The sequence below is a fragment of the Rhinolophus ferrumequinum genome, chromosome 10 (assembly GCF_004115265.2).
Source record: "Rhinolophus ferrumequinum isolate MPI-CBG mRhiFer1 chromosome 10, mRhiFer1_v1.p, whole genome shotgun sequence".
In the NCBI taxonomy this organism is placed as follows: domain Eukaryota; kingdom Metazoa; phylum Chordata; class Mammalia; order Chiroptera; family Rhinolophidae; genus Rhinolophus; species Rhinolophus ferrumequinum.
The window spans coordinates 17,309,259-17,332,080 of record NC_046293.1 but is presented as its reverse complement, the minus strand read 5'-3'; the positions used below and the strand labels follow the sequence as shown (position 1 = coordinate 17,332,080).

The 22,822-nt window shown below is 35.1% G+C and overlaps 1 protein-coding gene across 3 annotated transcripts in view; it reads right to left on the bottom strand.

Annotated features, from left to right (window-relative positions):
* WASHC3 (WASH complex subunit 3) overlaps positions 1-22,822 on the bottom strand; it is a 42,288-nt gene that overhangs the window by 4,376 nt on the left and 15,090 nt on the right. For all 3 annotated transcript variants that reach the window (XM_033116237.1, XM_033116238.1, XM_033116236.1), the window contains one exon: positions 4,674-4,738. In XM_033116237.1, coding sequence (XP_032972128.1) covers positions 4,674-4,738 — 65 coding nt within the window. The remainder of the gene's footprint in view (positions 1-4,673; positions 4,739-22,822) is intronic.

The window sequence follows — 22,822 nt, the reverse complement described above, 5'->3', positions numbered from 1 at the left end:
AGGCAAAGATCACTGGCCGAAAAGAATTCCCTTAGAGGGCAAAAAAATCTGTTGGACATGTCTTGAATATAATTAACAGAAAATCTTGCTTTCCAGTATCCTTTTGGTTAACACTAATAAATCCCCTCTGTCTCAGTGATAAGTAGGCTGAGGTGGTTACTTTTTTTTCTGGCAACCATAAGACAGGTCTTTCCACAGTCTGGGAGAAGAGTATAAATCTTTTGAATAGATATCTTTAGGACAAATGCCAACTGAGCTGGTTCTATTCGAAGCCTGCAGAGTAACTTGAATTCAATTACATGCTTTCTTCAGCCAAATCAATATGCTGCAAACTGTCCCCATTTACTTCTATGGAGTACGACCAGTTGAATTTCAGAAGTCTGTTCTTTACTGCAACGTTTAAAATACAGATTTTCCAGTTTGAGAAAACAGAATACTCTGTGTAAGGTAAATATCTCTTTTTGAAAACACAAATGTGTCTTGGTGTGAAATTGACCACTGGTCATCGCAGAACATGACAGCATTCAGGAGACTCTACAAGAGCAAAAAGATTCATTGAAAGTCAGGCAGAGAGAGAGAGTTCTGTTTGGAACTGGCAAAACAAGTTTTGCCTGGGTAGTCTGATAGAGCTGCCGAAACAGAGGGGTAAGAGAAATACTGGCAGAAGACGTTTGCCAGGGCAGAGTCTGAAGGAGACAGCTGTGCAGGGTTTTTGTTTAGCTCGACTTTCACATTTTTCTAAGCAGGATATAGGGTGCTTGTCAGCCTGCAGGGGGGCTGCCATTACAATTGTCTGTCCTGTTCCCATCTATGACGGATGTCAGCTTGCAGGGGGTTGCCATGGCGATTGGGAACTGCTCCGTTCCCACCTCTGATGGATGTAAGGTGCTTGTCAGCTTTCAGGTGCAGTGCTAGCCAGGGAGTCAGAGATAAGCGGTGCATGTTTGAGCTCCTTCCTACCAGCTCACAAGCCCGTTCCTGTTAACTCTTCACCTGTCTCATCACAATGGTATACAGGTAACTACAGGATTATAAACAAGTTGTGATCCAAAAGCCTGGGAAGTTGTTTAGAACTTGCTACGTCTTCCTCCATGACATAACATTTATAAATCACATCTAACACTTACTGCTTATCCAGAACTGGGCTAACTGCTTACATTTTTATCTTATTTAGTCCGATCAACTCTATGAATTCTTCCATTTCCCATTATACTGATGAGGAAACTGATGCACAGAGAAATTAGGTAATTAGTCCAGGGTCAGATAGCTAGAAAGTAGCAGGGCAGAACCTGAAACCCAGCAAGCTGACCATTACTAAAGTCTGCCTTCGCCTGAGCCTTTAACCATCACGAATTTCATCTCTAGCTGATGGGCAGGCCCAAGGGTTAATCTCTGTATCCTAGAGTAGTAAAAATACTAATTACTGCATAATAATAGTAAATAACCTTAATTCTGGGACATAAATGTAAGCCTAGAACAGGATATGAGAGAAATGCTTTTTTTCTTTGTTTTCCCCTGGTAAAAAATCCAGGCATTGATTGGAAGAGTTTACAAGGCACGGTTTACCTGGTTTATATTTCTGAATACAAAACTAAAACAAATTAACCTTAAAATTTTCCATTTTCTTTCCCATTAAACTCTTTTGAGTATGAGGTGACAAAGGTACTCTTTCACATATCTTTTTCTTTCAGTGGCATTGGAAACTAATTTTTAAAATAAACAGGACTAATTCTTGATTATATAAGAATTATTATTATTTTCAAAAATGTGGATTTTTAAAAATAATTAATCCCTTAGAAGCAGCACACAAATACTATTTATTTGGCAATTATTAGGCATTTTCTTAAGTTTTACAGAATTTCTAAAATTCGATAATCGTCATTTTTCTTAGGAAAAGAGCCAGGCTCTCTTCTCCTTTATCATGTAAACTATTTTAGTTTACAATTATGTATACTTAACTTCCGAAATTTTATATACAATCAAATAACAATGTATTTTCTGATCAGTAGTTATTTTGTATCAACCTCAGCTTTGCTTTTTGCTCAGTACAGGCAAATCTAGACTATTTCTTCTAGCAGTTGTATGAGTCTGTTTTACTATCTAAGGCTAATAAAAAAAAAGTGTATGTTTATACTTTAAAAGAAAAAAGAAAACAGAACAATCTTTACTGAAAGTTCTTGGCTGAGGCTTACTATGTACCTAAGATTCTAAATGAAAGTACACTCTTCACTTGGGTGGCACATTTTCTTCTCTTTCATCAGCTCAGACTTTTCTCCCAAAGTGAGGCTCTTTAACTTTCTGTAAACATGATTATCAGAGTGCCAGAATTCCTCATTAGCAAGGCAGTTGATTCCTCCATTTATCATATCTGGCTAAATGCAATTGGAGCTGGTTTGCTAGCAGTAGTGGTGATAGGTTCTAGTGAGTCACCCCCATTCCAACCAGTGCCCCTTGTGACCAATGGCCTGTACTTATGAGGTAATGGGGCAGAATTCCGGCTCCAGGCTGTGGTTGAGGAGTAGCTTTTCTGTAAGACAATGTTTGAGCTGTTACTGGAATTCTACCCTAAAACTTGGCACCATCTTGCAACTGAATGTTTCTCAACATTTACAGACAATGACATACCCTCAAATTTGCTAAGTGGGATACATCAAGGAATTATTAGGGGTACCAGGGGTTGGCCCCTTGGTAGCCATCCATGGACTTCTTAGGGTGGTGATACCCAAATGGACTCTTAAAATATGAAATCAGCGAGAGCAATAAGATGGGGGAAGGGGAGCTCCATGGAGAAGAGAGAAAACATTCAAAGACACCAAAAGGGAATAAGAAAATGATACATACGGAGAACTGCCAGTAGTTTGTTACAGCTACATAAGATAGGCGAGAAATGAAGCTAGAGAAAGAATCTGGGACTCGATGATAAAAGTATTTATATGCAATTCTAACACGTTAGATTATAGGTTGAAGGCAGTAGAGAGTCACAGAAAGATTTGAATGAAGAATGAAGTATGAACAGATACACTCAGGCTTTAGTAACAGATTAAAAGAGAATAGGAAAACCAGTCAGGAACTATTATAATAATTCAGGTGAGAAATGATGAGAGGTTGAACTAAACAGCAATGGACATGGAAGTATGTGATGTGATCACATGTGAGGGATGTTAAAAATGCTAGTGTGGGTAGCTGGTTAAGTAAAGGATTATGAAGTAGCTTTAGTCTGAACAGTGGATGAAATGAAGCCACCGGGGTAAAAGGATTGGATAGTCAATGTATGTTGATGCTGACTGGGATGCTAGTTTTCCATTTATTATATTTTCTCTAGAGAGAAAAATCATCATTTCAAAGGTCACTTAGCTCTGTTATTATAGCAGGTCTACTGTGTATTTCCAGAAGCAAAAAAAAAAAAAAAAAAAAAAAAAGTCATGGTCAATGTTAAGTATATTTACAACATATATTAGAGTGAGTACCAAATGGAGTGGACCCATATGTTCAATCACATTAAAATGTATGTCATAATCCATCTGCTTTTAAAGTGTGTGTGTGTGTGTCAGAAACAATTTCCAGAACAAATGTCAAATATCCTGAAGATGCTTTAGTTCAAATTACCACTCCATGCAATTGAACTGTTTGCTACTTGGACATTATTAAATGTTAGATACACGTTGAAAATCTGTTCTTAAAAACTTTTTAAAAATTCCCAAATTTCATACTTTTGATGACAAAATATGAAAAAGGGACTGTTTTATGGTGTTTCACCTCCAAAATGAACACATTTTGTTGAAGGGCTGAGAGCCAAGAAAAATTCCAAAGTAGTATACTGCTAGTACAACATGAATGCCTGAATAACATAGCTAAATACATTGGGGTGAACTAAAAGCCCCAAACTGGAAAGACTGTTTATAAGTATCTAGATACTTACAAAACAGTCTAGTTCTGAATAATACATTAAGATATATTTTATTCAGGATGAGCTATGAAGCCAGGTTTGCTTGGATGGAATAAATTATTGTCAAATTTCTGAGCCACAAATTGTCAGCAGTTCTCAACAAATATTTAATAAAACTCACACAATCCAGTATCTAGTTTCATAATAACAATCAATGTGGACCTAGAGTGACTTTACCCTATTTATTTCTTAGTCTGGCTCAACTTAGATTATGGTAGAGAAAATTTCCTATACAGTAAGGTCTTAAATGAAAATCTGGTAGATAATTGAGAGAGAGAGAAACGAAGGAGAAGGACAATGAAAAGAAGAGGAAGAGGAAGAAGGGAGAAGAGAAAAGAAAAGCAAAAAGGAAAGAAAAGGAAGGAAGGAGGGAAGGAAGGAAAGAAGGAAGGAAGAAAAGAGAGACAAAGCAGACAGCATGGAAAAAAAAATACTTCTTATGGACCCTACTGCTACGTAACAAAACTGTCATCAAATTCCGTCTCTTCTGGATATCTAGATTCACCACTGATCTATTGTAAATACTCTTAAATGTGCAAAGGCTGGGTTAGCATAGGGTAGATTTTTCATTTTTGTAACATAGCAGAGACACTATTTATGAAGGTGGTCTCCTCAATTATAAAACACTGTATAGGAAAAAGTAGTGTTTGAAATATTTCTATTATAACTCAGTATTACAAATTCAGTATCTTGGTAATGATATCATTATATTAGAAGAATTACTTACTCAAGAAGATCTGGGTCTAGTCCTTCCAATACCATTTTGTTTCTTATTGCCATGACAGGAACACCCTAAGCAAAGAACACAATATAATAATCCAATCATTAAAAATGCCTCCATCATAAACACAGAAAAATAGACCAATGGAACAGTCTTGCAAGCCCAGAAATAAACCCAGTATATATGGTCACCTAATATTTGACAAGGGAGCCAAGAACACTCAATAGAGAAAAGACGGTTTTATCAATAAATGGTGCTAGGAAAATTGGATATTCACATGTAAAAGAATGAAACTGTATCCTTGTCTTTCACCATTTATGAAAATTCACTCGAAGTGAATTAAAGACTGAAATCACGAAACTCCTAAAAGAAAACATAGGAAAAAAGCTCCTTGACATGGATCTTGATAATGATTTTTATGGAAGTCACACCTAAAGCGTAAGCAACAAAATAAAAAACAAGTAGGACTTCATTAAACTAAAAAGCTTCTGTACAGCAAAAGAAATCATCAAGAAAATAAAAAGACAACCAACACGATGGAAACAAAAAATCTGCAAACCATATATCTGATAAGAAGTTAATATCCAAAATATATAAAGAACTCATACAAGTCAATAGCAAAGAACCAAATAATCCAATTTAAAAATAGGCAAAGGGCCTGAATAGATATTTTCCCAAAGAAGATATATGAATGGCCAGCAGTTACATGAAAAGATGCTCAACATCCCTAGTCATTAGAGAAATACAAATTAACACCACAATGAGGTTATCACCTCACGCCTTTTAGAATGGCCATCATCAAAGACAAGTGATAACAAATACTGGAGTGGATGTGGACGAAAGGGAATTCTCATGCACTGTTGGTGAAACTGTAAATTGGTGCAGCCACTATGGAAAACAGTATGGAGGTTGAGCAAAAATTAAAAATAGAACTACTTCTGGGAAAGGAAACGAAAACACTAACTTGAGAAGATATCTACACCCCATGTTCGTAGCATTATTTATAATTAGCTAAGACATGGAAACAACCTAAGTGCTCCTTGATAGATGAATAGATAAAAAACGTGTGAGATATATGTCTATATAGCTATATCTACATAGATACCTATATCTATATACTCGTAGATACATTATTCAGCCAGAAAAAGTGAGAAAACCCTACCATTAGGGACAATGGATAGACCCTGAAGGAATTATGCTAAGTGAAATAAGTCAGACAAAGACAAATACTGTATGACGTCACTTATATGTGGACTCTAAAACAAAACAAACTCATACAAAAAGAGATCAGATTTATGGTTATCAGGGGTAGGAGTGGGTGGGGGAGGGGGAATAGGAGGAACGTGGTCAAAAGGTACAAACTCCCAGTTCTGAGTAAGACACGTCAGCCCTGGGATGTCATGTACAACGTGATGACAACAGGTAACACTGCTGTATGAGACGCAGGAAAGTTGTTAGGGAAGTAGGTCCTAAGCATTCTCACCACAAGGAAAATTTTTTTTCTTTTTATTGCATCTCTATGAGCTCATAGATGTTAACTAAACCTACTATGGTAATCATTTCACAATATATGTAAATCAAACTATCACACTGCACACCTTAAACGTATGCAGTGATATATGTCAATTATTTCTTTAAAAAACTGGAAAAATTAAAGAAATAGAAGCTAAAAAATGCCTCCTTTATATGTCTCCACATACCGCTTAAAACTGGTGGCTCATATTAAATGGCTCATTTAAAATAACTCTTATTTTGCTTTTATATTCGAATGTGCATAGCACTTGAATAATCTAAAACAGTAAACATTTTAACTGACTTAATGGATCAGTGTTATCCAATACCATATAAGCCCAAATTAACTATTTGAGCTTTTCCATTAGTAATTCCGCTGTATAGAAGCCAGGTATTATATTCCCTCTCTTCTTCTATCACCAAAAGAAAGAAAACATTGATAATTCAAATGATTAAAGCCTTGGATGGAACAGTACAATGAATACTTAACAGCATGAATAAATTTCTTTTCAAATAAAGGTTTCAGAGCTTTCTCCTCTTAAGTATAGCTATGTGAATGCTCTTTTCATAATCAACGTCCTTCCGTTTGGACACATGATGCACAAAGGTCAAATACAATTGAACTCTCCTGGGACTGTATTCTACGTCTTCCCCACACCAGTACCAACACTAAGCAATGACAATTCTAGAAGTGCATACGTTGCAAAAACATTGAGAATATGTGAATTTCAAAGTTCAGGATAAGAACATCAAAATAGTAAGAAAAGGCAATGTCAGAAAAAAATACAATTTTACTTGAAAAGGGAATTGATTTGATAGATAAATAAACAATTATTGAAAGCTCACTTATAAAGCTCTAAGGAGAGAAGATGCCATCAAGTCTCTTTGTCAACTCCTCTTCACATCATCCCAAAAGATGAGGATATATTCACCTGATGTGTTAAATTTGAGGACTTTGATTATATCACCTTCAAAAGTAAATGGGGTCGCTGTGCTTTAAAAGGCTGAACACGTGGCTGGGACTCTCCTTCATATCTCTTCATCCCATGAGGTAGGTAGGAGGCGTAAGCTGAGCCAGGGCCCACATGGGAGAAAACTCAGTCACCTCTCTATTGCTGTTGCGTACTCTTTCCTTTGGTCTTCCCATGTTACTAGCCAATTGTGACATTCAGTTTTGAACTTTACAAGTGAGCTTTCAATAAATGTTTATTTATCCATCAAATCAGTTCCCTTTTTAAGTAAATTTCTATTTATTTCTGAGTAAATACAGAAAGAGGCCCCGTAGGAGCTCTGATGCTCCAGTCCAATTTCTCATAGCCCTACCCTGAAGTTTCTGGGCACCCATCCATCCAGCCAAGGTTCCCTGCTTTCTTTTGCAGTTGTCCCTTGAGGTCTCAGGGATCTTACAGTTTTTTGGTCTCGGGGATCTTACAGGGTGGTTAGGAGCATATGTGGTTAGTAGTAGAATTCTGTTACCACAATCCTATACTTCTGTGTTCACATCACTATGGCAGCACAGTGCTTTATGCTGAGAAAATAAAAATATAATCAGCCCCTGCCCTCCGGGAGTACAGTCTAACAGATGTGTTAAACATATGAGCACAATACAAGCATGAAATTGATAACAGAGCCCTGTATAATGGGCAATGTTAGAACCAAGGAAAGGCAGGCAGAGTTGATGACCAGCAAAGGATTCGCTGAGGTGAGTCTTGAAGATGGGATAGGAGTTTATTTAAAATGAAAAACAGAGATACATAGAAATATACACAAATCTTTAATCTATCATATGTACGCTTGTCTCAAACATATTTTTTAAGAACAAATGCATACTTGTGCAGATATTTGACCTCCTTCAAAATGCTGATGTTATTTTACATTTTACCCAATAAAATCTGTGTTTAAGTCCAGGCAAGCACATGCTAAAAATAAGAGTAAAGTGGATTATAAATTCAACACAAAAGTCTTCAAAGTTAATGACCATGTATCTCTCATTGTTACGGATCTTGCCAAATTAAGTTCAGATCATGATTAACTATACTCCTCATTTTTTAAAACCAGAAAATATGTTAAAATTTTAATTCTTATTTACTTTTTAAAAGATGTCCAGCAAAAATGCCTTCTTTAACCATAATCTTTTATTTTTGCAATGCAGGGGGGGAAAGTCCAAGTTCTCTACAGCTTGCTAGGTTAAAGGAGGTTGGGAAAGCAAAGGCTTCTTTCACATTTGCAGGTTACCAGGAAGACTCTCCCTCCTGAGAGGTAGCAAAGGAAAGGCTGTCATTTACAGGCCCATTCATACATTTATCTTCATACCTGTTCTGTTTTATTTTATAAATTAGTAAAATTTAATCTATTAAAACTTGGGCAACAATGGATACGTAAATGCATCCTAAATATTAGATGGATGAAAATAAATAGCACCATCACAAAATTTTCTTCAAAACCATACTGCTGAATGTAATAATTGTTCCATAGGACAATCTTTAAGGTATTCTGAAAAATGAAATACGATAGGTTGGGAAGACAAAGACAGTAGAAGGTAAATCTCTGGGCCTTTTGTTAGCTTTTGAAATTTAAGGATAAATGAAAGACAAAATAAAAAAGCAGTCAGTTGCTAAGGGGCAATGGAATGCTAACACACTCTTACATTTGGGATAAAGTAAGCATGAGATTAAAACTTGAACCACTTTTAAAATACACTGCCTGGAACTAAGACTTGAGAGAAATATTTTTAAATAAAATGTACTTAATGATCACATAATAATAAATTTCATTTGATGGAAGAGAAAGTTGACTACTTGAACAACCAAGTTGGGAATTGTACTTGATAATTAAATGCCATTCAACTATTTAGTATAACAGGGAAATTAGAAGTTTGAAACATTTCATTAAAAAACACTGAAGTGCTAAGGAGAAATGGGAAAAAGTGCAGAGTTAATGTCATACTTCTTTAAAAAGACCTCTCAGTTTCTATTAACTATGGTTTGATGGTATAAGGTCTTTCTACAAACTTGACTATGTAACTTATTTATTATACTTTAGCATAATCCACAGGATATCATTGGAAAGGTTAAACAAACAAGTTACAAAACCGAGAAAACAGAAGGGAAAAGAAATGAGACTGAAAAAAAAAAAAAACACATTTCCTAAAATACAGCAAGGAAAGTGTGTGTAGGGTGGGAGTGAGGGGAGGTGGTAAAAGGGAAGGGAGGAATAGGAACAGGGAAGTTGGTGGAATTAAATAAGCTCCCTATTTTAACATTAGTTTCACGGACTTGGTTATAGTATAAGAATAATAGAAGTCTGAACTCTATAAGATCCCTATTCTACTCTTAGTTTCTCGAAGCTGATTCCAGCAAAAGAATATTACCAAAATTTAGTGAGTTTTTAGTCATTTCTGTATCTGGATATAGATAAAGGAAGATACATATAACTGATAATATCTTTCCCTATTAGAGACTTTACTATTATCATCACCTTAATAAAAATCTCATAAAGCATGATACAAAAATAATTTGGCCTATGTTACAAAGGATGCATTCCAAAGGGATTTGCTGATATGTTTCTAGTGATGTTGCATAGAAAATTGGTTGTTTTGTTATATTCATTCTTAGAGGTTAAGGAACAGCCTGGTTTGTTAAACATCAAAAAAAGAGTCCAATTTCTAATCTCTAAGAGACAAGGCTACTGGTGGTCTTAGGAGGACAGGAGAGGCCTCAAAACTGAAGTCTACTGAACTGTGGGATTATTTTTGGCAAGTGATAATGACAGTTTGTCCAACATAAGTAATGAGGAAGAGAGAAGTCAGCCATAAGTTTGATGTTCCAAAAAATCATGTCTATTTGCGTCACTGGAGAAAGTGTGTAAAGAAGCCACAGTAATGAAATTATGATGGCAGCACTAATAGTTAAACACTAGTTTCTTATATCACAAAAACTGTTTGGGGTTATAGGACTGCCAATATTTACATTTATGTGTTATTGTGTTAATGAAAGCCAAGCTACTACATTCCTTTATGAAACATGTTGAAATTTTCCTAAAGTTTTAGATTAGGAGGAAAAAAAAAACCCTCTTACTCAATCTAATAGAGATAAATTACTTTCCCTTTTTTTTAAATAACAAAAAAGTGCCTTATATTTTAGAGTTTTCCCTCTCACTTTATGAGTTTGAATCATAACAATTCAGTTATGAAAGATGGAAAATATGAAGTTTGTGAAGTTTTCTTCCCTACCTAGGTCAACAATATAAGAAAAGATCTACTGAGTTGATAGATGGATGGTACTTGTTTTATTTGAAGGGAGAGGGAATGAGGAGGATTGGAAAGATGCTATGGGTTAGAAAAAGGCAGCCAGTCCCCCAATCAGGCTCCTTTTACTTAAATTTTAACTTAGTAAAATGGACTCAATCCTTTCTTTGCCTTCTGATTTTCAATAATGTTCTCTTTGAAATATCTATACTGCATTTTATGAAATATACTAGTAGGGTGTTATATTTAGGATAAAATTTTTAGATGAAATATTCTATATAATAGATAATGAATGTTTACTAAACAAACCATAACACAAAAGCAAGTGCATGCTCCATCTTTTCTCGTTCTGGAAGCTTTCTGTGAAGGAATACAAAATTAATTTAAACCTCTTAATCACTGTAGAATGAAGATGGCTATCTAAAAAAAGGGAAGCTTTATTTCTAATGACTGTACGGATTTAGAAAACGATAGATTCTGATATTAACTCTGATACTGTTGCCTGCACTGGTCATTCATTTGAACCTATGTATGTGGGCAAAGAAGCAGCTCACAAATCTTGACTGGCACAATTCCCAGTGTCCATGGACCTAACAGGAAATTATTCCCTTTCAATGTTATCTCAAGAGATCAGTTCCACAGGGAGAAAGTACTCCTCACTAACTGCACATCAGATTATCTTTAAATATAAAGGAACAAATCACATGATAAAATGGACAAAAATGACACAGGCCATGACTAGGCTCCAGGAAATTGGTAAGGCAGCTACTCTTACTTTATTCATAAAATAAATACATGTTAGCAGTTCTATCTGTGCCTTTTAGGCATGGGAACAAAGGTTAGCTTAAATGCCTATCAAGAAAACCTTTAAAAATTTATTTCAAAAAGTTAGGGAATCTATTGTTATGAGACTCAAACTATACCATGTTTCTCCGAAAATAAGACCGGGTCTTTTATTAAGGTTTGCTCCAAAAGACGCATTAGGGCTTATGTTCAGGGGATGTCATCCTGAAAAATCATGCTAGGGCTTATTGTCCGGTTAGGTCTTATTTTTGGGGAAACACGGTAGCTGCATCTATTTTCCCATGTGATTGATTTCCCCCCTGAATATTCTTGTAACATGATAAATATTAGGTATTGACCATTTCTTAGCGCCTCAAGTATTCGTTGACTTAGAAGCAGCTCACAAATCTTGACTGGCACAATTCCCAGTGTCCATGGACCTAACAGGAAATTATTCCCTTTCAATGTTATCTCAAGAGATCAGTTCCACAGGGAGAAAGTACTCCTCACTAACTGCACATCAGATTTTGGAAGTAATTTGGTGCTATGGAAGACCCATTTTTCTCCCTTTATTATAATGCAAAAAACCCAATAATTTAAAGACTTGCTTTGATAGGCTAATTAATGCTATAACACCATTATGAATACGTCAGGTACATTACAGCTTTGCTACACCTCATTTCACTTAAATGATATTTGTTGTTGAAAACATGTATTGATTAGAATTGTCTAATTCTATATGTTTACTTACTTTCTAGGAATAAAAACTTTAAAAAGAATCATTGCAAATCATTTTGGAATTTGCTACTTGAATTAAAAGTGTAACAAGTTCAGATGATCTCTTATTCAGTTTTTGGAAACTTATTCCTATATGTACCTATTGAAGAGGATTTAAAGAAATATCTCCAAATATAGCAATAAAAGATATAAAGAATAGACTTCTTAGTAATTAATGATAAAGATAATTCTACTGATTGAAATCACAGAATGTTCACTTTTGAACTAATTTTTCAATAGTGGTAATATGTTTGAACTGATGTATTATGAATTTCTCATTCACTGCCCATAGGCACCCGTTTAAAGAGCGATGGCCAGAATTAGGCACCCCATGTGGCTACAGAACCACAATGAAGGGTCCTGAATCTGGAATTAATGTGTCAACAGCACATGGTCTAACCAATTAACTGAATAAAAGTCATTTGTGAACTCAGACTAGGAAAAGAATAAGAAAAGTTGGGATGTTGTATTATACCATGTAAAACTCTGGTAAGCTATACTTAGGTCCAGAGATACGTATTTTTTTTTAAATTCAGTATTAAGATAAATACAAAAGATGTACATATCTTCTGGTAGAGGAACATATAATTTTTATTCATTTTTCCCAATAAAATATTTTGAAATCAATTTTATTTCCCTTTAAATCATACAGTTAACATATTAGCATTTTCTGCAAATTATAAAATAATCCTTACCAAAAAATTAACTTACAAATGAGGTATGTTGTTGCATCTTACATTGCCGTGATCTATTCAAGGCACATTGTTTTCCACACCAGGAGAGTCCACCCCATTATGAATACTTCCAGTATCTGAGATCCTTGTCCAAATAATGGCGCTAAAGTGCCTCTGTCAAGTTGATGGTCTATAAAATCTCTGAGACACTTTTTCCCATGTCAGGTGACTCCACTGCCTTATGATAGCTCATTTGGCTCCTGGGGTCTTTACTTTTTTTCCCCATTAATTAACCATAATCTTAGAGAAACAAATTTATAGTTAAGGTGAGAATCATAATATTCCTATAAAGAGTAAATCTAAGTAAGTAGCTACTTAATTTACATTACTATTATTTCCTCCTCACCAATTTGGAAAGCTTTGATCAGAGGTACCATATTTCTGACGAAGGTAGTCAGCAGGAAAGAAAGATAGAAGGGCACTGAGAAACCAAAGTTGGGTAACTGAAAAATTATAATTGGATCTGAGTAAAAGAATTACACCACACACTTCAGCAAGTATAAAAACTGTCATTGTTAGTGTATATCTTCAAAAGCTTCCTTGTGAACATTAATAGTCATGTCACAACTTCTAAGTAAGAGCGAAGAAGTTGTTTACAGAAGTTGGAATGAAAGATATGAAGTCAAAAAAGTTAATATTTTTCTGCTGAATGCCTCTGTCTTTGTTAGTTCCCATTTTACGTATCATTTAAAGGAAATTCCTATGAAATTTAAACCTACCTTAAGCTTATCCTCTAAAAGTTGCCTTCCCTTGCTTGCTTGCTTATTTATATTCCTTCTTTTTTCTTTCTTTTGTAGGCAGAGGAGTATAGAAGTATAGTGTTATAGTGAATTTAGGGCAGATGAAGTAAATTTTATTGGCGTTTAGCAAAATAAATAAACTGAAATAAAGAATTACATGTTTTGGTTTGAAAGGACTATTTCAGATAAGCTGTCCTATACGTTATCTCAATTATTTTAATTATGATACCAATGACACAAAAATATATAGAGAGAATATATTCCTGAAGAAATATATTCTTCAAACATACTTCTATATTTAAGAAAAACTGATTTGACAAATTTAGCACCCTAAATTTATTTCCTTATTATTTTTAAATGATTATTTTGCATTCTCAAATTTATGTTTCTCTTACTCCCCCTTTTAAGTTATTTTTAAATTTAAATTAATTTTTAATTATCTGATACATTATTAAAAACAAAGAATGCAAATGTACAGTAGCCAAATGTCCTCCTATAACTCTAATGGAGACCAACATCTGTATACACCAGCTTGTTGGTCTGACAGAATTCTTCAACTTTCATTGAGCATTCCACACTCTCCTGAGTGAGGTTCAGAGTTCAAAATATATTTTTCCAGAAACCATAAGCACTATAAATAAAAATAGTTATGGTTAAATAATTAGTTCCTGGAAACAAATTATTCACAAATGAACACTTTTGTGGTAATTGAATGCCACCCGAGGATAACTATAATGAAAAGTGTGGTATCAGTATTAAAATATTCTGAGCTGTATGCTTATGGCAACAGTAGTTATTAGTGAAGACTTCATAAGGCATAGATAAGAATCAAGGCAGGTGCACAGAATATTACCAAATGGATACTGACAACCATGAAAGTTGGTAGAACCTGTCCCACTACATGTTTTTCTTTCAGTGTTCTAACTTCATACATCAGGAAAAGTATGAAATTGAAAATCTGAACTTAGCAATATCACTGTTTACTGCTCTCTAACAAACATATTTAAGAAAAATAAAATAGCAAAGAATAAACAAAAGGGCAAATACACCATTTAAAAGAAATACTTCTCAACATTAAATACATACATAGTATGACTGGTTCTGAACTCTAACTTTGAAGGCAACTTGGGGAAGGGTTCAAAGGGCAGCCAGAATATTGACAAATCACCATCTGTCAAACTGGCCTAGTAATTCCTCACACATGGTTTCCTTAGAAGCTAGTTCACTGACTTTAGCAGAGAATAAGGAATTTTGGTAGTTCTTTGCCAAAAATACAACAAAAAGTTACCTGTTTCTAGGTTCTCCAGATACTCAGGCCATGGCAAAGCATACTAACACCCCAGGGGCTCCCAACTGGTGGCTGTCAGTTTTCTGCCTTAGGGGAAATCACTATCTAATCCTTCCAGCATTTGATATAAGATAGAATGCAGAGGAAGGAAAAGAACAGTAGTCACTTGAGTTCCCTTTATCCCAATTCAAAGTTACTACTCATATAGTCTACCATTCTGCTAACCTTTGCTTCTTTCTTTTAGTTGTGGTCAAATGGATCCAGCTGGCCATTTAGTTGATGGGAAGAATAATGTATTTCCCTTTTCAATTTTCAAAGTTGGCTAAATTATTCAATTAATTAAACAGACAAATGTTTATTTGTACCTTTACCTACATTCATGTGTGTGAGAAATCAATCATTGTACAGTGTGAGGCAAAAACAGCACAAAAAGTTTTCCCCCTTCAATTTTTATGTGCTCAAAAAATACTGACCTTGATATTGATTAGTAAATCATAGGTATTATAAAGGAAACAAAACACATACTAATATTATAATACCTACAGAGTTAAAAAAAATGAGAAAAGAAATAACGGTTGTTAAACTAAATCCATAGCAGGGGTTTCCACTTCTATGACCATATATGAACCACTTTTGACTACACTGTCGGTCAGTGACAAGGAATTTACCCTAGAGCTCTCTAGACCATGGAAAGTCACACTGGGGTCATATCCCAAAAAAGATTTTTAAACCTTTTAATTACTCTTACAAAAACTACACCTTATCTAAAGAGCACTCTACTTCATGCTTGATTAGTTTTGCAAGGTCCAAGGTACATAACTTCTTGATCAACATCTTTAATAATCAGTTGGAGACTCTTCATCCTTAGGTAATGGAAGTCCCATTTGCCCAGGCCAACATCCACTACTGGCAACAGATGCATCAGAACCACCAGAACCAAGGAGATTATTCAATTCACATTTTAAGCCAGCCAAAGAAAATAGAGCTTTAAAAAAGCCTAAGTGTCTGAAGAGACTGTTTTGGCAAATCTGGTTTCAAAAAACACAAGTCATTAGCTTCTTAATGTGGAAGTCGGACTTTCCCAATGCACAATTTATTACTGGCAAAGGATTCACCAAGCTCTGCCAGTAAAAGGGGGAGAATTGTTGGAAAAGTGATCTATGTACACAATTCCAGTTAAGTTATAAAAGCAATATGTAATTTAGTAAAGGCTTGTGCTGCACTATTATGACAACAAACATTAAATCAGAATCAATTATCTGTCACATTTGGAACACAACAGTATTACTCACTGAAAAATCTTGTGTAAAACTTGCTTAAAAAGGAAAAGAAAATCAGAAAATGCCAGCAGGTGTTCCAGGAACATTCGTTAATAATGAGATCCAAATCTGGGGATCAATTAAATAGATCATAAATCTAGAGAGAACTTCAGGTCTCATTTTTGGTATGAGGAAACTGAGGACTTAAGAGGCAACATGACCTGAACATGGTCACACAGGATGACAAAGCTAAGAAACTGTATCATGTTGCATCCCAGAAGTACAGAGTAAAGATCTGGGTGTACTCTTAGGCATTCAAATGTCTCACATAAACAACTTTCTGGAACTGTAATCATTCTTATATCTCACAGATGGTAGTAACCTAGGAGTGACAGAAAAAGGTATAGAGACCAAAAAATGAGGTGCTCCTTATTTCTCTGTGAACTGGTACTTGTGACATTTGAAAATTTCTGCTGGATTATGTTCAAATGAGTTTATATTAACTGAGCAGTTTTAACTACCTAGGCTCTAAAATAGATTGGCAGGTATGTGACAAGTGAGGCAAAGCAAAATAATAGTAGTACATTCCAGGAGATAACCAGGATCCAGGAAAAGGAAGATTTTGTGGCAGCTTAAGAAGAAAGCCAAAAATATTGTAGTTCATTGATAATTAACAGGCCTGAAAATTGTTAAATATCTGTATTTGTAATTTGCCGGACTTCCTATGTCTTCCTGTCTAAAGTAAGTGATCACTACATGGGTTGTCAAGCAAATTCAAGGTTTTATACCAGCAAAGAAGCTAAAGTAGCTTGAAAAATATTTGTCTATTCTCTGTTTTATTAGAGAGAATGAAATGGTTTTAAACAATAATTCAGAAAGGAAGAAAGTGAAGAGACTACCAGAAGGTTGAGGGCCTAGTAAGTATTAAGATGCTGAGTGGAAGAATATTACACTTTGGAAAAAGATAAACTCAGCCCAAGTGGAATTACAGGTATAAGACTCTGGTTGGGGAGCAACAACTCCTTTTTAAATGATAAAACTATAAAGGCAATTAAAAATGAAAGAAATCTTGTTATTGTTCTTAGGAGGTGAGAGGACGTCTGGAACTGTCAGTTCCCTTTTGAGGGTACAGGAATATTATTTTTAGAATCTTAGGAATACATTTTTATAATCTTGGTATAAATACAGTGATTTTTTTTTCAGAAGGACAGGTTTTTTGGAGACCATGCTATCTTCTCTTTTGTTAATCCAAACAATTCCCTATACAGAATAGGAGCCTCTAAAATTGAGCTTTCGTAACATGCAGCAATGTGTACGATGGACGACGAAGTACTCAAGACCATCCCGATGGACGAAGTGCGTCTCGTTTGATGAATTATGCTGATGTTACTCTTTCTCTATATTAATACCTAAAACTAAATTCTCGAGTAGTGGATAAGCTAGAGAAACCTTAGTCACCCTTTGAGGTCAAGAAAAATTGGGTATTTTAATAAAAATATACAATCTTGTTGGGAAAATGAAGCAATTTCCAGTATGGATAAGGCAATTTGTAATGAAGCTACCCTTTAGAATTAACTGAGGTTAGATTCCTCCTTACAGGAAGTGGTCAAATTTGTTTTTCTTTCTATCTATATCCCTTTGAACCAACACTCAAGGAACTGAACCACTTTAGCAGAATGAACTGACTATCACTAGCAGAATGACTATCACAGAAAATAGGAAGGCATTTCATTACCCTGGAGTATAGAGATACAAAGCTATCTAGAGTCTTCCCATGTCAATGGCAGAAATTGAAGGAGTCTATGTACAGATTGTAATGGGTCTCTAAGGACTCTCCTGTGAGGCATTTTCTAAAGCAGGGTGCTACTGTCATCTGTTCTTCTAGTTATAGTTCTGTAAAGATACGGATATAGAAAACACTGCTAGTTATGCAGTTGCTGCTGAAGAACAACATTTTCAGTGCTAACTTATGACATTAGAATGATTATGTACTCCTCGAAAAGTGCTAAGTAGCTCAGAAGAACCAAAAGATCATCCTTAGCAAGACTCATAGGTATGATCAAGGGGCTTTAAACTGAAACCAAAGAATAAAAAAATTCTCAGGGCAGAGGATCTGAATACACATTGTTCCAAGGAAGATATACAGATGCCAACAGATATGTGAAAAATGCTCAATTTCACTAGCTAATAGGGAAATGCAAATCAAAACCACAACGAGACTATCACCTCACACCTGTCAGAATGGCTATTATCAAAAAGCCACGAAATAAGTGTTGGAGAGGCTGTGGGGAAAAGGTAATCCTTGTACACTACTGGTGGGAGTGTAAATTGGTGTAACCACAATGGAAAACAGTATGGAGGTTCCTCAAAAAATTAAGAATAGAACTATCATATGATCTGATCCAGCAATTCCTTTTCTGGGTATTTATCTGAAGAATATGAAAACACTAATTTGAAAATATATATATGTACCCGATGTTCATTGCAACAATACTTATAATAGCCAATATATGGAAGCAACCTAAGAGTCTATCAATGGATGAATGGATAGAGAAGATGTGGTACATATAAACAATAGAATACTACTCAGCCAAAATAAGATGAAATATCACCATTTGAGACAACACGATGGAGCTTGGGGTATTATGCTAAGTAAAATAAGTCAGAAAAGGACAAAAACTGTATGATTTCGCTTACCACGGAATATAAAACAAAATGGTAACATGAAAAAAACAAAAATAAACTCATAGACAATAGAAAGGTGGTTACCAGAGGGAAAGGGATGTCAGGGAAGGGTGAAATGGGTAAAGGGTATATGGTAACAGACGGAAAGTAGGCTTTTGGTGGTGAGCATGCAATAGAGTATACAGATATCGAATTATAATGTGCACTTGAAATTTATATAATGTTATTAACCAATGTTACCTCAATAAAAAAATAAATTACTTAAAAAATCCTCAATTAAAACTGCAAGACTATGAATAGCAATAACATGACAGGGGGAAAAACAGAACTACCATGTTTCCCCGAAAATAAGACTGGGTCTTACGTTAATTTTTGCTCCAAAAAAACGCTTTAGGGCTTATGTTCAGGGGATGTCATCCTGAAAAATCATGCTAGGGCTTATTTTCCAGTTAGGTCTTATTTTCGGGGAAACAGGGTAGCAGGTAATTATTAACAGGAGAGATATAAAGAAATAGGAAACAAATTCAACAGCCTAAAAAAAAGTGTGTGTGTGTGTGTGTGTGTGTGTGTCTAGAACAAATCTGAAATTTCAAAATAAGTGAATCCCAGGGATGGCTAACACTTATTAATAAATAGGAACTGGCATCTGAAAGGCATATATTACCATGTTTTACAATGGAAGGAGAAAGATACCTATAAATCAACACAAATATGGAAATTCTTGAACTTGGGCTAACGAAACCCCTAAGAGAGGCTAATAAAAGGCAACTGTTGTATTATGAGGTGGAGCATACTTTTTTGGCCACCTGACCAGATGAAGAATTTAGATGAGGTTTTCTAAAACATGCTGCAAACAAGCACAAGGATAAAATACAGATGTGATGTACTGGCAGCTAAATTTTGCCCAAATCGAGCATCTGATAAATTCCTATATGCTGAAAAGTTTATCCTTCAACAGATAAAGGAAGCACTGGGGGAACAGATTTAACTATTTCATACTTAACATTTGAGCAAAACGATAGAACTGAATGATGATGCAGAGTGACAAGAACTCTGGTGATAATCATGCCCAAGAAAAACAATCCTGGGCATTATCAAACATGTAGCATATACCTGTCGTTGGTCATTTTGACAATCACTCGTAATATACTTAGGAAGTTGAGAAATGCTGGATTTACAGAGGGCTCAAGAAGATTAATGATTGGCAGATTCATGTCCAGCGTGAGGGAGACCTCTACTTGGTCTATTCTTAGTTTGGGACTACAAAACATTGTAAATCAGTACTCTGAAGAAATGGGAGCATTTCTACACATTTTCAAGTGACACAAAGCTAGCAAGGAGAGTTAACATGTACGATAAAATATCCATTCAACAAGTATTGATTGAGCACCTTTACAGGCTAAAGTGCTAAAGTGAATACAAAGGTGAATCAAGACACAGCTCTTCTTCCTCTCATGGTTTTCAACAGGGGAAATACAAATATGTAAATAATCACTGAACAAGGTTATGAAGTCATACGTTCCATAAAAAATATAGATAAAGTGATTAGATAGGTCAATGAAGGGAGATATTACTCAAGCTTTATGTGTTGATGGATTCAGAACTAGGATGATTTAGTAAAAGTGCTCATAGGAACATGTCAGATAAGTAGAATTTGGACATGTAATAATCCAAAGAAGTGGGACCCAGATTCAGAGGTGGAAAAGCATGGAGCTTATATCGGGAAGGATTTGTGGTTTTGTATGAAGAATGGAATTCAGGACAGGGAGCAGTAAGAAACAAAAGTTGGGTAATAAGATTCTGGGATACAGGTTGGCACAATAAACTAAAAACAATAAAATTAAATTTAACTAGGATGAATTTGCAGTTTTAAGATGGCAGTGTAAAGATGTTGCTCCCCCCTTTCTCCTTGAAAATTACCCCCAAACAACAAGGCACAAAGAAGTAGAACACAAACTCCAATTTTAATGACAAGGTGGCATATATGAGCCACAGTAACATGGAAATGATGGATGACTTAGCAGAGCAGAGGAAGCCCAAGTCCCTGTGCCTGAAGAGGGAGATACCACAAAGGAACAGCACTTCCAGAACCCTGTAAATGCTGAGGAATCAGAATCTCCTACCAAAGGCAGAGGGGACGTAAAGTACTGAAACCAGGAAAATTAAACTAAAATCTGGAAGAATCTGAGGCACAAGAAACTGAACCCCTGCTCCTACTCAGTGATACTAAAGGAATGGGCTGAAGCTAAGTTCCAAGTACTGCGAGAGCATGTTTGTTTGTTTGTTTATTTGTTTGTTTTTAATAAAATGAATATTTATTCTATCAAAAATGTTTCTAAATAAAACTTCTTTTAATGATGTTACAGGCTGAAATATTTTTAAATAGTTCTTCATGAGTATGGCTTTTTTAGAACTACACATGCTCCAAGTTCCAACTCCAGATTCTAATTTAGCAGGGTAGGGACGAGGAACTTGTATTTTGACAGTTTCCAGTGGTTTTCTCAGTCTGAAAACCACTGAGCTAGTGAAAAAAAAGAAATCTGTCACCAAAACCTATCAAAAGGTAAAACAGCACAGAGAAAATACAGGCATTTTCATTCATAGGTTAAATACTATTAATATATACCAGGTATTGTTCTAGGAACAGGGAATAGTGCAATACACAAAAACTCCCCTACCCTCATGGAATTTATATTCTAGTAGTGGGAGAGACACAAACAAAGTAGCTATGTAAGATAAGCAGTAGTTTACATATTATTTGAAGGTTATATGACGAAAAACATAGCAGGTAAGGGGTAAAAGGAATGGTGCCAGAGTGGAGTTAATAGATTTAAAGGAAGTGAAGGAGTATACCATGAAGATATCTGGGAAAAAATGTTTCAGGCAGAGAAAATAGTCAATGCAAAGTCCTCAAGAGAGGAGACTGTCCATATATTTATTCAAGAGACATGCAGCCAGTGGAGCTGGAGCAGAATGAGCGAAGACGTGAGATCAGAAAGGTAACAGGAGTGAGTTAAATTGTATAGGATCTCATGGGACTGTGAAGACTTTGGCTATTATTCCTAGTGAGATGGTAAGCCATATAATTAGAAAAATGAATATTTAAGGGATCATTTAAATATCTGTATCTCTATATCTATCTATCTATCTATTCACACACATATGACATATACCAGGGGTGCCAAAAAAATGTATACAAGTGGACACTTTGGTCAACGTTGCCCAACCAGTAGTTCTCCGTCATCAGAAGTGTCTGGACACTGATGGTAACCACTTTGAGCACCTCTTGTAATGACTTGCAGAAGTCAAACGTGACTTGCAGAAGTCAAACGTGACTTGTATTCATCTTTTGTTATCGGTATATATTGAGTATTACAATTTTGATAGTTTTCCTTTCTTAAAATGTGTATTAAAATTGTAATACTCAATATATACCGATAACAAAAGATGAATACAAATCATGTGTATACATTTTTTGGCACCCTCAGTGTGTGTGTGTGTGCACGTGTGTGTGCACACACACGCGCACACACACACACACATAATTCTGAAAAGCAATGGAATGTGTCTAAATAGTTAATAACAAAAATAAAAATTTCAAATGGTGTTTGGGAACCTTAGCTGGCTAAATAAATCTAGACAATACCTAATATAGCACATTAAAGTAAGTGTTTAAGAAATGTTTGTGGATAAATGGACAGTGGTATTATACAGAAGAGTTTTTAAAGTTCCTGTAAAATCAGACATAATGCATCAAGAATGCAACAGTTATCCTAAGATACAGGTTTTAATCAAAGATTTCAGAGAATTCTTATAGAAATAATCAAGTAGATTTTCCTATTTCATATTTTATATACATTAGGCAAAGAGAGACTAAAATAATAAATGCCTTCTGAAACTTTTCCTCTTTTGTTTGAATGAATCAAACATACAGTTTTTAACAGTCCATACTTATATTTTATGCTTAGCTTAGGCTTTACTGGATTCTAGCTTTAAAAACTTATTTATCATGATTCATGCTCAAACTAGCTCTACTTTACTCTTTTAATTTAAAGAACTTCATATATTTTCATCCCAAAGTCTGGTTGATATTTTTTCTAAAGGCTAGAGCCCAGGGTTTTGACTGTCAGT